An 11,941-nucleotide genomic window follows, 5' to 3' on the forward strand; every position below is an offset into this window, starting at 1 on the left:
GAAGCTTTAGAACTTTATTACAAGGTCATCGTAGAAGTAAAAATATATGTATCCGTAAGCTTCCCTTCTCTCTCAGTGGTGCAAGTAGCGAGTGCAAGTAACAAAATAGATCGTCTATCGCGTTTGCAAACGGGGACTCCATGGGTACAGAGCGACGTCAGCGCCAGCTCCCAAGTCCCCAAGTCCAGTCCTGGCAAGGGTGCAGACCCTCGGTCGCCCGAGTCCCACGCAGACGTCAGCGCCGGTCTCAGTCCGCCCCGGAGCAGCGTGCGGTCCGAGCCCTCCAGCGCGGGCGGGGCCACAGCTCCCCCCCCTCCCCGCTCCAGCTGCTCCGTCACAAAGCCTGGGCTCCGGTTCCCCTCTCCTGCTGGCCCGGTCCCCCTCGTCTCCTGTCACGGTGGCCACAGCTGGCGCTGCTCCAGGCTCACCGCCCTGGGGGTGGCCACGCACTCCCCTCTTCTCCATTGATTCTGCCCCCGCGGTCTCACAGGATGGGTTGTTCTGGGGGGTTGTTCTGGGGGGGAGGGGTCAAATATTTATTTTATTTTTTTTTTTGGCAGCAACTCAACAGCTTCTGATGCCGGGAAGGGTCTCAACGCTCCTGGAGGGAGATGTAGGGGACCCACTGGTTGTTTCCTCGGCTCTCTTCGCAGTAACTGGCTACCTCGACCAGGCCGTGACTTTTCCAGGCATCTGTGTGAGGATTCTGCGACAAGGGGAAAAAACGGGGTTCAGTGGGAGCCCCAGGAGTGGGCAGGGAGCCTCCCTCTCTCAGGGCCCCTCTGGGGAAAACAGGCCAGCTCAAAATAGCTCCCCGGGGAAGGAGGCCCCCGCCAGGCTGCCCACGGGACATGCCTATCGTGGCTGAGTGCTGAGCTGGTCCGAGATGCGCCAGCTCAACTTTGTTGACAAACACAGGCGCAGGTGCCCGGGGAAGGGTGGGGCAGGTCCAGGCCCAACTCACCGTGACCAGGAGGCAGTGCAGGTCTCGGGCCTCGGTGGTGCCCTGGGTCTCCGCGGGCTCACCCAGCAGCTGCGCCAGGCGCTGCATGCCTGACACCCGGACGATATTGATGTCGTTGTCGCAGCAAAAGGACTGGATGAGCGTGAAGTGTATCTGCAGGGCGATGTCATCCTCCTCCTCCTCATCGATGGCCAGAAGGCACAGGACCACGCTGTCAGGGTCCCTAAGGGGGCCAGAAGGAGGGGACGGATCAGCCGGGGGCTGAGGAGACGCCACTGTGCACGGGGGAGTTTGGAAAAGCGAAGAGAAACCGAAGGCGCGCCAGGGATAGCGTCTGCATGCAGCTGCAGGGGTGGGGAGAGGACGCACGGTTCTAGATGCCTGGTGGGGGGGGGGGGGGTAAGGCACCAGCGAATACGGCGGTGGGCGCTTGCAAACGATGCAGCGTCAGGATACTGCAACCTCGGCTCCCCCCCCCCCAAAGAAAGCACAGAGACCCTCAATTCACAGTGGGGATGCTTGGGGGAAATCCTAGCCACGTGCGGAAGAGGGGTGCAGCAGAGAGCATGCAGAGCGGAGGGGGTCCCCACCCGCGCCCAGTCCGGGGACGGGGTGTGACTCACACATTCATCAACTTGGCTGACTCGTACACCCCCACGGTGAGGCGGTCCTGGCGCTGCGCGGCCACCAGCAGCTCCTCCACCGCGGCGCTCACGGTCTGCATCCTTGGGGTCAGAGAGAGGAGGGTCAGCGCCCGGCCGGCCACAGGTCGCTCCGGTCCCCGGCCGGCCCGGCTGACCTCAGCCTGCTACTTACTTCTGCGCCGCGTTGTCGCATGCCACGAGCTCTTCCAGCGTCATGTTGCAGTTATAATCCACAGTGGAAAACAGCCCCACGACAGTCCCAAGGGAGAAAATGCAAAATCCGAGGCCGGAAAGCCCAAAACCTTCCCACGGAGCCCGAGCGCTCGTTCAAGACCTTCGGAAGGCAGCGAAATCGTCCCCAAAAGAAGGCAGGAAAAAAAAATGGCAAAGTCCTCGGCGAGAATAATCCGCGTGGCCGGAGACGAGAAGATTGCGGCCCCGACTTCAGCTCTCTGAGCTCGCCGCCGCGGGCGCCGCCTTTTATCGACTTCTAAGCCAGAGGCGCGGCCTCGGCGGCGCGTCCGCCCCTCCTATTGGCGAGCCAACAAAGGCGAGAGAAAGAAGAGCTACGGTTGGCCGGCCGGGGAAGGGGCGGAGCGCCGCGCGGAGGCGCCCACGTGGGCGCGAGACCCGGGAGGAGGGCGCTGGGGAGGGGGGCGGGGAGCGTTGACTGCCAGAAAAGAAAAAAAGCAGAAGTTTTCCTCCTGATTTCCCGGCAGCGGCGCCGCGTTTCGGGGCGCGCGCGGGATTTCCAGCGCGCAAGGCGGCGGCGCGGACTTTCGGTGGGGGGGGGGGGGGGGGGGCCTGGAATCCCCTCCTGGTCCCGGGAGAGTCCCCGGCCCGCGCCTTTCCAGAGTTCTGCTGGACGCCTGCACGGGGAGGGGGCCCAGTTTGCAGGCTGATCCCTCCCAGGTGGTGTGTGCATTGTCGGGGGTCGGGGAGGGATTGGCTGCGGGGACCCCAGACCCTGGGTGACTTGATTTCTCTGGGGCTCTGTGTCCCAACCTGTCTAATGGGCATGCAACGCCGGCCTCATTGGATTGAAGGAAGCGTTAAATCCAAGAAAATAAAGGGTACACAGGAAGTGTTCAATAAAGGGTGGTGGTCGCAGGAGGCCGCTTCGAGGCTCCCAAAATTGGGAGCTGCGAAGGCGGCCTGTGTCGCCACCCGCCCTATGAGAATGCATACCAGCCTCACAGAGTTGCAGGAAGCATTAAAGCAAGTAAGGGGTACACAGTAAGCGTTCAATAAATGTCAGCCGGTGGTAACGGCAGGCCGCCTCGAGGTCCCCTGAAGCAAGGGCTGCAAAGCCCGAGGCACTGTAGGGGCGAGACCGGTCGCCCCCTCCTCACCCCCGGCGAGTTTCAGGGTGGGGCGCGCGTGGGAGTGGGAGGCGCAGGTGGCTCGGCCGCAGCCGGCCCCGCGCCCCCTGCCGGCGCCCGTCACTTCAGCATCTGACCGCACCTGCGCACCTGACGACGGACCCCGAGGTCCGGGGAGACAGCCAGGGCGGAAGGGTGCTTGCCTGCACAGGACGCTGCCCTTTCGGGTCCGCTTGCAGCGGCGGTCGCCACTTCCATTTCCTCCTTCCGGAGTGGGCGCCGGCATCTACGGAGCGTGTACTGTGTACCAGGCTCCCCGTATCATGGGTCGTTGAATTTTCAAAGACCCGGGAAGCACGGTCCGTACTTAAGCTGCATTAGGCAAAGGGGGAAACTGAGGCTCGGGGAGGCCACCACTCCCCCAAGCTACCGGCCGATTCGCGTTGGAGCCACACGTGTGCGACGGGCACGGCCGCACACAGGGACTGCCACCAGCCTCACCGTCTCCGCAGGAAGGCAGTTCACGAGCCTGGCGGGCAGGCCAGCGTGGGACTGCCTCCCACGGTCGATCGGGGGCTCCCGGGTGACTCACAGCTGCGTCCCCTCCCCCGCCAGCCTGGGGTCTGGCCTCAGCCCCGCGGCTTGGTTCCCCCGGCTCCCGGGCCCGCGGTCCGGCTGACGCATCGCACCGCCTCCGCGCCGCCCACCGTGGAGGCGCGAAATGTCCCGGGCGCTGAGAGGCGTGGCGGCGCCACCTGGTGGCCGCACGAGGTCTCTGCTCCCGTAGCGCCGGAAGGGACAGAGGGGAGGGGTGAGACGAGGAGGGGTGAGGAGGGTGGGGCCTGGACGACAGTTGCAGCGTTTTCTCTACACAATGTTTTACGCGTGCAGCATATAACTTCAGAGATGCGATGGTTCAAAACAACCAAATAGACAGACTACTGCCCGGGTGTGCCTGTTTTTAAATTTTTTTTTTAAATTATGGTAAAATACATTTTGACCATTTGTAAAGGTACCATTCAGTGGCATTAAATACATCCACCGCGCTGTGTAATCGACACCACCACTATCTAGAATCCAAGACTCTTGCATCGCCTCCAACATGAACATGAACCCAGCCCCTGGCACCCACCATTCTTTGTGTGTCTGTGGATTTGCATATTCTAGACACTTCATACAAATGGAATCAGACAGTATGTGTCCTTCCGTGTCTGGCTTCTCTCACTGAGCACAATGTCCTCAAGGCTCATCTACGTTGCAGCAGCTGTCAGGATGTCCTTCCTTTTTTTCTTGTTTTACATTTTTTAAAGTGCCTCCCCCCCCCCCCCCCCCGTTTATTTATTTTGAGAGAGAGAGAGAGAGAGGTAGGGGCAGAGAGAAAGGGAGAGAGAAAGAGAATCCTAAGCAGGATCCACACTGTCAGGGTAGAGCCCGATGTGGGGCTGGAACTCACGAACCGAGAGATCATGACCTGAGCAGAAATGAAGAGTCGGACGCTTAACCGACCAGCCACCCAGGCTCAGGTCATGATCTCACAGTCCGTGGGTTCGAGCCCCGCGTTGGTCTCTGTGCTGACATCTCGGAGCCTGGAGCCTGCTTCGGATTCTGGGTCTCCCTCCCTCTCTGCCCCTCCCCCATTCACGCTCTGCCTCTCATAAATAAATAAACACGCAAGAATTTTTTTTATTTTTTTAAATCTTTTTGAACTAACTGAATTTAAAAGTTTGGAAAGAAAAAAGTTGTTTTTAATGAGATCCTTTGTCTCTAGACTTGAGAAACGTAACCGCTTCTTTTCAGTAACGTTGCATCCTATTGAAGTTACCTTTGATACATCCTTACTGGGTGCTTACTATGTGCCGAGCATTTTGTAAGCCGTCTCTTTGAGGGGTCACACCACCTTCACTGCCCACAAAGTGGCACTTTGTGGTTGTGCCGGGTTTACAGAGGAAGGACTAGAGACTCGGGAAGATGGAAAGACAGTGTTATTAGTTCAAGGGCACAGAGCTCAGAGTTCCCTGAGGATATTCCAGGAGACTCCAAATATTCCACAACCCCCGGGGTCAGGACTGGGGGGCCGGGGGTCAGGAAGCCGGACACGTTGCTAGGAGACAAGCGCCGTGAGTGACAAAGGATGAGTGGCTGTTTTCCTGGGGAAGACGGGGGGTTGGGGGGACCCTTTTAGTGTCCAGTTTAGTGGGGTTTTTGTATAGGACACGCTTGGGCACCCATCACCACTGGTCCAGGATGAGATAAATATTTTAACACTCAAGCGAACGCGCCCCAAATTCATGACGAACAGAATAGAAAAGCCTCCCATCAGGACAGGATAGATAACAGCGCCACACCAAGGCGACTGGAGCCCCAGCCCCAAGGAAAATCAGTATGACTGATCCTGCCTTGATTTAAAATTTTGAAGACTCACCCATTGAGGTTTTTTTTTTTTCATTTGTTTTACTTTGTTGAAAAACACTGCTTCATTTTGGATTTTTCATCAGGACCGGGTTTCTGCCTCACCCAAGTCCGGGCCCTGCTTGTTGGGACCCTGACTTTAAAACCCCTCTACACCCCAGGGGTGCTGGGTGGCTCAGTCGGTTAGGCCTCTGACTCTCAATTTCAGCTCAGGTCACGATCTCACGGTTCGTGAGTTCGAGCCCTGTGTTGGGTTCTGTGCTGACAGTGTGGAGCCTGTTTGGGATTCTCTCTCTCCCTCTTTCTCTTCTTCTCCCCTGCTTGTTCTCTCTCTCTCTCTCAAAAAATAAATAAATAAACTTAACCCCCCCCCCAACACACACACACACACACACACACACACACACACACACACACACACACAAACCTGGGAGACAGGGGTTGTTCCCGATGGATGAAGGACGAGCCCAAGGAGGTGGGATGGGGGTTGGCCTGCCCAGGGTGGGTGGATGGGGCTCCCTGCCAGCACAGAGAATGCCCCAGGTGGAGAAGCAGGACCGGGGAGGACAGCCTGCCCACCCCCCACGTCACTACAGAAGTATTAGGGACCAAATGTCTGTGTTCTTCTGCAGAAGCCCTGACCTCCAGTGGGACGTACTTGGAGGTGGGGCCCCTGGGAGGTGACTAAGGTCAGGTGAGCTCATGGGGTGGGGCCCCCCTGGGGTGGATTAGCGCCCTTATAAGGAGAGGAAGAGAGATGAGCACTTTCAACACAGATGAGGACACAGTGGAAAGGTGGAGGCTGCGGGCTGGGGAGGCCTCGCCCGGACTCACCCCTGCTGGCACCTTGATCTCAGACGTCCAGCCTCCAGGACTGTGAGGAATCAGTGACTGTGGCATAAGTCCCCCAGTCCGTGGTGTTTGGGTTATGGCAGCCCCAGCTGAGCAGGGGGAGGGGTGTGAGGGGTGGGGATGAGGAGAATGGGGACAGAGTCCCCGCCCAGCACGTGGGGGGGGAGGGGTGGGGTGTTTGACTGGGTTTGAATCCCAGCTTCCTTCCCGACCAGCCGTGTGAACGTGGGCACATCATTCCCTTGTTCCACTCCCGTGCCTCAGTTTCCCCCTTCTGCAAATGGAAATAATAGCCTTGTCTAGGATTGTTCTGTGCACCGAACGAGGCCATTCTGGTCCACACTCAGAGGAGGGCTCTGTGGGTAGCAACTGCCTCTGAATAGGGCTGCTTCCTGACTTGCGGGCATTGATTGGAGACCCGAGTCACGTGAAGAAGCCAGGCTCGGAGGCATGAAGGGAGAGGGCCTCCGACACAGCTTGTGCAAAGGTCCTGAGGTGGGGCCATAGCTGGCATCTCCACGGAGCCCCGAGGAGGCCCAGGTGGCAGGATGGTGAGCAGAGATAGTGAGGAGGTGTGGGGGGTTGAGGTTAGAAAGGTGGGTCCTGGGGGCTGCGGGTTGGGGCGTCTGGATGTGGCTCCGGCTGTGTCAGGAAGCCATTGGCAAGTGTGAAGCAGAAGAAAGGCCGGCCTCTGACATCATGTGGGTGTTTTTGCAGAGATGAACAAGATGGGATTCCTGTCCCTAAGGAGAAGCTTCCGGGTAGATATGAGTCATCATCTCCAGTTTGAGATGTTGTTAAGACAGGATGGGCCGGGAGGAGGTAAGGGTGACCCAGCAGGTGGGGGAGGTGACAGGAGCAAAGGTCATGGGGCCAGGAGCCCAGGCACACTTGGGAAAGAGATGGGGGGTGGTGAGCGGGCAGGTGGCTGGCACATCCTGCAGGGGGGTGGCTGAGGGGGGCTCTGCTCTGAGGTCACACTCGCCGGGTTCAGATCCCACCTCCACCCCCCTCACACACCGTGTGTCCTTGAGTTGGGGTCTTAAACTCCCTCAAACTCCCTCTTTTCATGGGAAAATCGGGCTGTTGACACGCGAGAAAGGATGGCCCAGACCGCACTTGGCACGTGGGAAATGTGTCTCCATACGCCTCCCCTGCTGAGGTTACCTGGAAATCCACGGAAGGCCACCCCTTCCCTCCTTGGACACCCACGCCCCCCGCCCCGGCCTCGCTGCAGTGCTCAGAGGGTCCCTCCCTCGGCTCCCCCTCCCAAAGTAACACACACGCCAGAAAACCTCCCGCTCACCTTTTCTGTTTTTTAAGTAGGCTTCACGTTCAGCGCCCCAACGCGGGGCTTGAACTCACGACCCTGAGATCACGGCTGAGATAGGCTCAGCAGGGCTGCTGAGCTGCTGTCCTTGGAATGCACCGGGCAGGGTCCTACCCCCAGGCCTTTGCTGGTTCCTCTCCCGGGAACACCCTCCTACCCCGTGTCATCTCCCCATTGTCCCCCTGCACCCCCATCTCAGCAGGGCTCCCTGCCCTCCCCCCCCCCCCGCAGCCTGAGATGTTTCACACCCCTGCCCCGCCACCTCGCACATTTCGTACTCACCCCTTGTTTCTTCTTAGCCTTTCACACCGTCTATGTGTCTTACCTCCCCCTCCTAGTTACCCCCCCGCCCCGTGCCCCTTATGGGAGCGTGGATGCCCCAGGGCGGGAGTTCCCAGCACACAGTAGGTGCTCAAAAAAGACGTGTTGGTTGAACGACTGAATGAGTCCGCTAACTAATGAAGGGACTGGTGAGATGTCACAACACTCTCAACTCCAGAACCACACATTTCTAGGCAATCGGGATGCTGAAATAAATGCGTTTCACGGGTACGAAAGGATACGGACCACCATCGACTTTCCATTGTTGACCGGAGGGTTCATGCCGCTTGGCTGGAGGACACGGTTCCCCGGAGGCTGCCCACGCTGCAGGCGCCGGCCGCGAGCCTGGGGGCCCGAGACGGCCCAGAGCCACCGAGGACTCGGAAAAGGGCCGGGTTTACAACAGCAGCACAGCGGTCTCCCATCTCCGGGGGCCGGACGACAAATCCCCACACGCCGGGCAGCTTAAAATGACAGGGATTTATTCTCTCCCAGTTCTGGAGGTCCAAGGTCAAGGCCGGGCTGGTTCCTTCTGGAAGTTCTGAAGGAGAGTCTGTTCCGGGCCCCTCCGGCAGAACCGGGACTCCTTGGTCCCACCTCTGCCTGGGTCTGGACCCGGCCTTCTCCCTGGGCGCCTCTGTCTTCACACAGACCTTAGGGCTGACCTTAATCCCAATGACCTCACCTGAATTTAACCAATAATTATATTATTATTCAACCAACCCTATTCCCAACCAGGTCCCATCGCTGGTTCCAAGTGGCCGTGAATTTTGGGGGGACACGTTCGCTCCAACACACAGTGAAGATTCAGGGCTCCCGGGCAGGAGGGGGGCACACGTACAGACAGGTCAGCCAGCAGGAGTGCAGGTGGGAAGTGGGAGGTGCCGTAGGGGTGCAGGAGGGGTCGGGTGGGGCTCACCCTCTCACCTCCCTGCCCTGCGGCATCTAACTCCTCAGCTCTGACTCCAAACCAGGCCTTGTGTCCATGCCTTCCTCACGGCCAGCGAGCCTGTCTCTAACATCCATGGGACCCAGAGCAAGTATTTGGGGGGGGGGGGGTGTCACAAAACCCTCATCCAAGGGTTCAAAGTCCATACACCGAGTGACAAACTGGGGCACAAACGTGTCCGTCCTGTCTGGACAGATGCTCTGATGGATTAGAGACGCTTGCCCTGGGACCGTGGGCAGGCTGCCTGCCTCACGCCCACCAGGGCGGTTACAATAAAGACACAGATTCTAACAAATGTCGGCAGGAGGTGGACACGTTGGAACCCTCACGCGCGGCTGGCGGGAGGGTAAAACGGTGCAGCCGCTGTGGAAGAGTCTGGCGGTTCCTCCAAAGGGTGAACGCAGAGTTTCCATCTGACCTGGCAAGTCCAGCCAAACCCTGATCCGGGAATGCTAATGGCAGCGATGTTCATAATTTCCCAGATGTGGAATCAACCCCAATGTCCATCAGCTGATGGTGGGTGAGAGAGATGTAGTTCATCCCCACGACGGAATTCATTCACCTGCTAGCAAGAGCGAGGCGCCCACCCCCGCCGCCCCGCGGATGGACCCCTAGCACATGACGCCCAGGGAGGGAACCAGACCTGAGAGGCCACACAGGGTGTGAGTCCGCGTGTGTGAAACGTCCAGAATGGGCCCATCCACGGACGGGAAGGGGGCTCTCGTGGGGGGCGGGGGAGGGCAGGGGGAGTGACAACCTGTGGGGACGGGGCTTCTTTTTGGGGAGAGGGAATGTTCTAAAGTTGACTGTGTTGGGGGACGCACCATGCTGTGGACATAGTAAAACCCACTGAAATGCACACTTTAGGGGGTGAACTGTTTGGTATGTGAATTACATGTCAATTAAGTTGTTAGGAAAAAAAAGAAGGTTGCAATTCTTGGACATCCCTCCCATTGGCGCATCCCGGTTCCCCTCTCCTCCCTCACATCTGGGTTGCACCTGGTCCTAAAATTCAAGAGGCCTGGAGCTTCTGTCTCTGGCTCCCAGGGAGCCCTGAGACACCACGTAAGAAGTTCCACTGTGCTGCAGCCACAGGCACGCGGGACCACACAGAGGGGAGAGGGGCTCGCTGAGGCACCAGGCCAAGCACAGAAGCATCTGGGAGCCCCCACCCCGGCCCACCTGCAAGTCAGATGCCGCCCCGTGACCCCTGTCAAGCCCACCCCACCAGGGACGGAAGAACCACCCAGCTGAGCCACATTCCCGACCCACACGTTGGGATAAAATTTGGGGATGGTTTGTGACACAGGGATAGACCAGAACTCAAACCTTCCGAACTTCCTGGCAAGCCCGCTTCACGTTTAGAATTCTGGGATTCCTTGCGGTTCTGCCCCGGAGGCTGCAATGTGGGGAGAGCCGGCCCTGTGTCCAGGCCGCCCGCCGTGGCTTGCTCTCTCCCTGGGGTTTGTTCTCTTCGATAAGGTCCTGGCCTGGACCAGGTGGCATCTCAGCTCACAAATCCACCCCCCCCCCCACACACACAACTTCAAAAACCAGCCGCCCTTCGCCACCTGAGTCCGGGCAGCACACACACTGGGTCCCAGAGTGCCTTTGAGAGGACAGGCCAGAGAGGGAGGTCGGCCCAAGTGTTGGAGACAGGTGAGTCCTGAGATCTGGGTGCTGGAGTGAGGTCTAGAAAAGGAGGTGTAGGGAGAAGCCCACAAAGGGAGACGGACTAGGTCCAAGTGCAGCAGCGACCCCCGCCCAGGCCACTACAGTCCCTCCCCTGGGTGACCTTCCCAGAATTCTCTTCAACCTGTGCTGGCTGGTAGCAGCTGCGTGTGGCTACTGAGCCCTTAAAACAGGGTTAGCATTGGGGCGCCGGGGTGGCTCAGTCTGGGGGGCTTGAACCCATGAACTGGGAGATCATGACCTGAGCCTAAATCAAGAGTCAGATGCTCAGCTGACTGAGCCACCCAGGTGTCCCTAAAGTCTCATTTAAAAAAAAAAATTGTTTTTGGTAAAGTTTATTTATTTTGAGAGAGAGCACGCTCGCAGGAGGGGCAGAGAGAGAGAGGGAGAGAGAGAATTCCATTCTTTGCACGATCTTCTGTTGGGGAGAGCTTTCTGTGGATGGGTGTCCCCGGGGCACATTCAAATTTACTGCTGTGTAAAATTCCACGGTGTGTATTTACATGAAGGTGTGGGTCCGTTGCCTGAGGGATATTTGGGCTGTTTTGGTTTTTGATTCCCTGTTACAACAAATGGCGAGGGTTTCAAAACCCAAATGAGATCCTCTGTTATGTGATGAGGAACTGAGACAGCCCTTGGACCACAGCTGGCCAGAACCTGAGACCCTCAGCCCAACTGCCTGCAAGGACGTGAACCCTTCCATCAACAGTGTGAAGGCGGCACCTGGGTGGTTCAGTCGGCTGAGCATCCGACTTCGGCTCAGGTTGTGATCTCGCGGCTCGTGGGTTGGAGCCCCGCGTCGGGCTCTGTGCTGACAGCTCAGGGCCTGGAGCCTGCTTCGGATTCTGTGTCTCCCTCCCTCTCTGCCCCTCCCCAGCTCATGCTCTGTCTCTATCTCAAAAATAAACATTAAAAAAAAAAAAAGTGAGTGAACTTGAAGTGAACTTTTGTGAAGCCTTGGCCAGATGTGCAGCTAAGCCCCACCCAGATTCTGGAGCCACGGAAACTGAGAGAAAAAGATGGGAGTTGCTTTAAGCCACTACATTTAGGGCTATTTGTTACACGGTGATAGATAACTAATACACTAACATCATATCCTATATTTGCTTAAAAGCGGAAAGTCAAAGAAACATAAAGATGGCTGCACTAATGCTTCCACAAAGCTTGATTTTATTTTATTTTTAAGTTTTATTTTTTTAATGTTTTTTGAGAGAGAGGGAGAGCACGAGAATGCAGCAGGGGAGGGGCAGAGAGTCCCAAGCAGGCTCTGTGCTGTCAGCGCAGAGCCTGACGCGGGGCTCAAACCCACAAGCCAGGAGACCCTGCCCTGAGCTGAAGTTGGATGCTTAACTGACTGAGCCCCCCCAGGCGCCCTGAAGAAGTTGGATTTTATTTTATTTTATTTTATTTTTCAACGTTTATTTATTTTGGGACAGAGAGAGACAGAGCATGAACGGG

The 11,941-nt window shown here is 57.8% G+C and overlaps 1 protein-coding gene across 1 annotated transcript; it reads right to left on the reverse strand.

Moving 5' to 3' along the window:
• Positions 1-2,061, reverse strand: GADD45B (growth arrest and DNA damage inducible beta). Its single transcript, XM_086699594.1, has 4 exons — positions 1,781-2,061; positions 1,588-1,689; positions 965-1,187; positions 1-706 (listed from the first exon to the last, which is right to left on the reverse strand). The coding sequence occupies exons 1-4, from the start codon at positions 1,822-1,824 to the stop codon at positions 593-595; spliced, it is 483 nt and encodes a 160-aa protein (XP_086555720.1). The 5' UTR covers positions 1,825-2,061; the 3' UTR covers positions 1-592.
• Positions 2,062-11,941: the final 9,880 nt, after the last annotated feature.

This window comes from Puma concolor, chromosome A2 (assembly GCF_028749965.1).
Source record: "Puma concolor isolate L17-30 chromosome A2, mPumCon1.1.hap2, whole genome shotgun sequence".
Classification (NCBI taxonomy): domain Eukaryota; kingdom Metazoa; phylum Chordata; class Mammalia; order Carnivora; family Felidae; genus Puma; species Puma concolor.

Excerpts from the sequence above, each read along its gene's own strand:
- GADD45B (XM_086699594.1), bottom strand. The coding sequence starts at position 1,824 with ATGACGCTGGAAGAGCTCGTGGCATGCGACAACGCGGCGCAGAA. Across the intron at positions 1,690-1,780 it reads TGCGACAACGCGGCGCAGAA|GATGCAGACCGTGAGCGCCG; the intron begins GTAAGTAGCAGG and ends TCTGACCCCAAG. Across the intron at positions 1,188-1,587 it reads TCAGCCAAGTTGATGAATGT|GGACCCTGACAGCGTGGTCC; the intron begins GTGAGTCACACC and ends TGGCCCCCTTAG.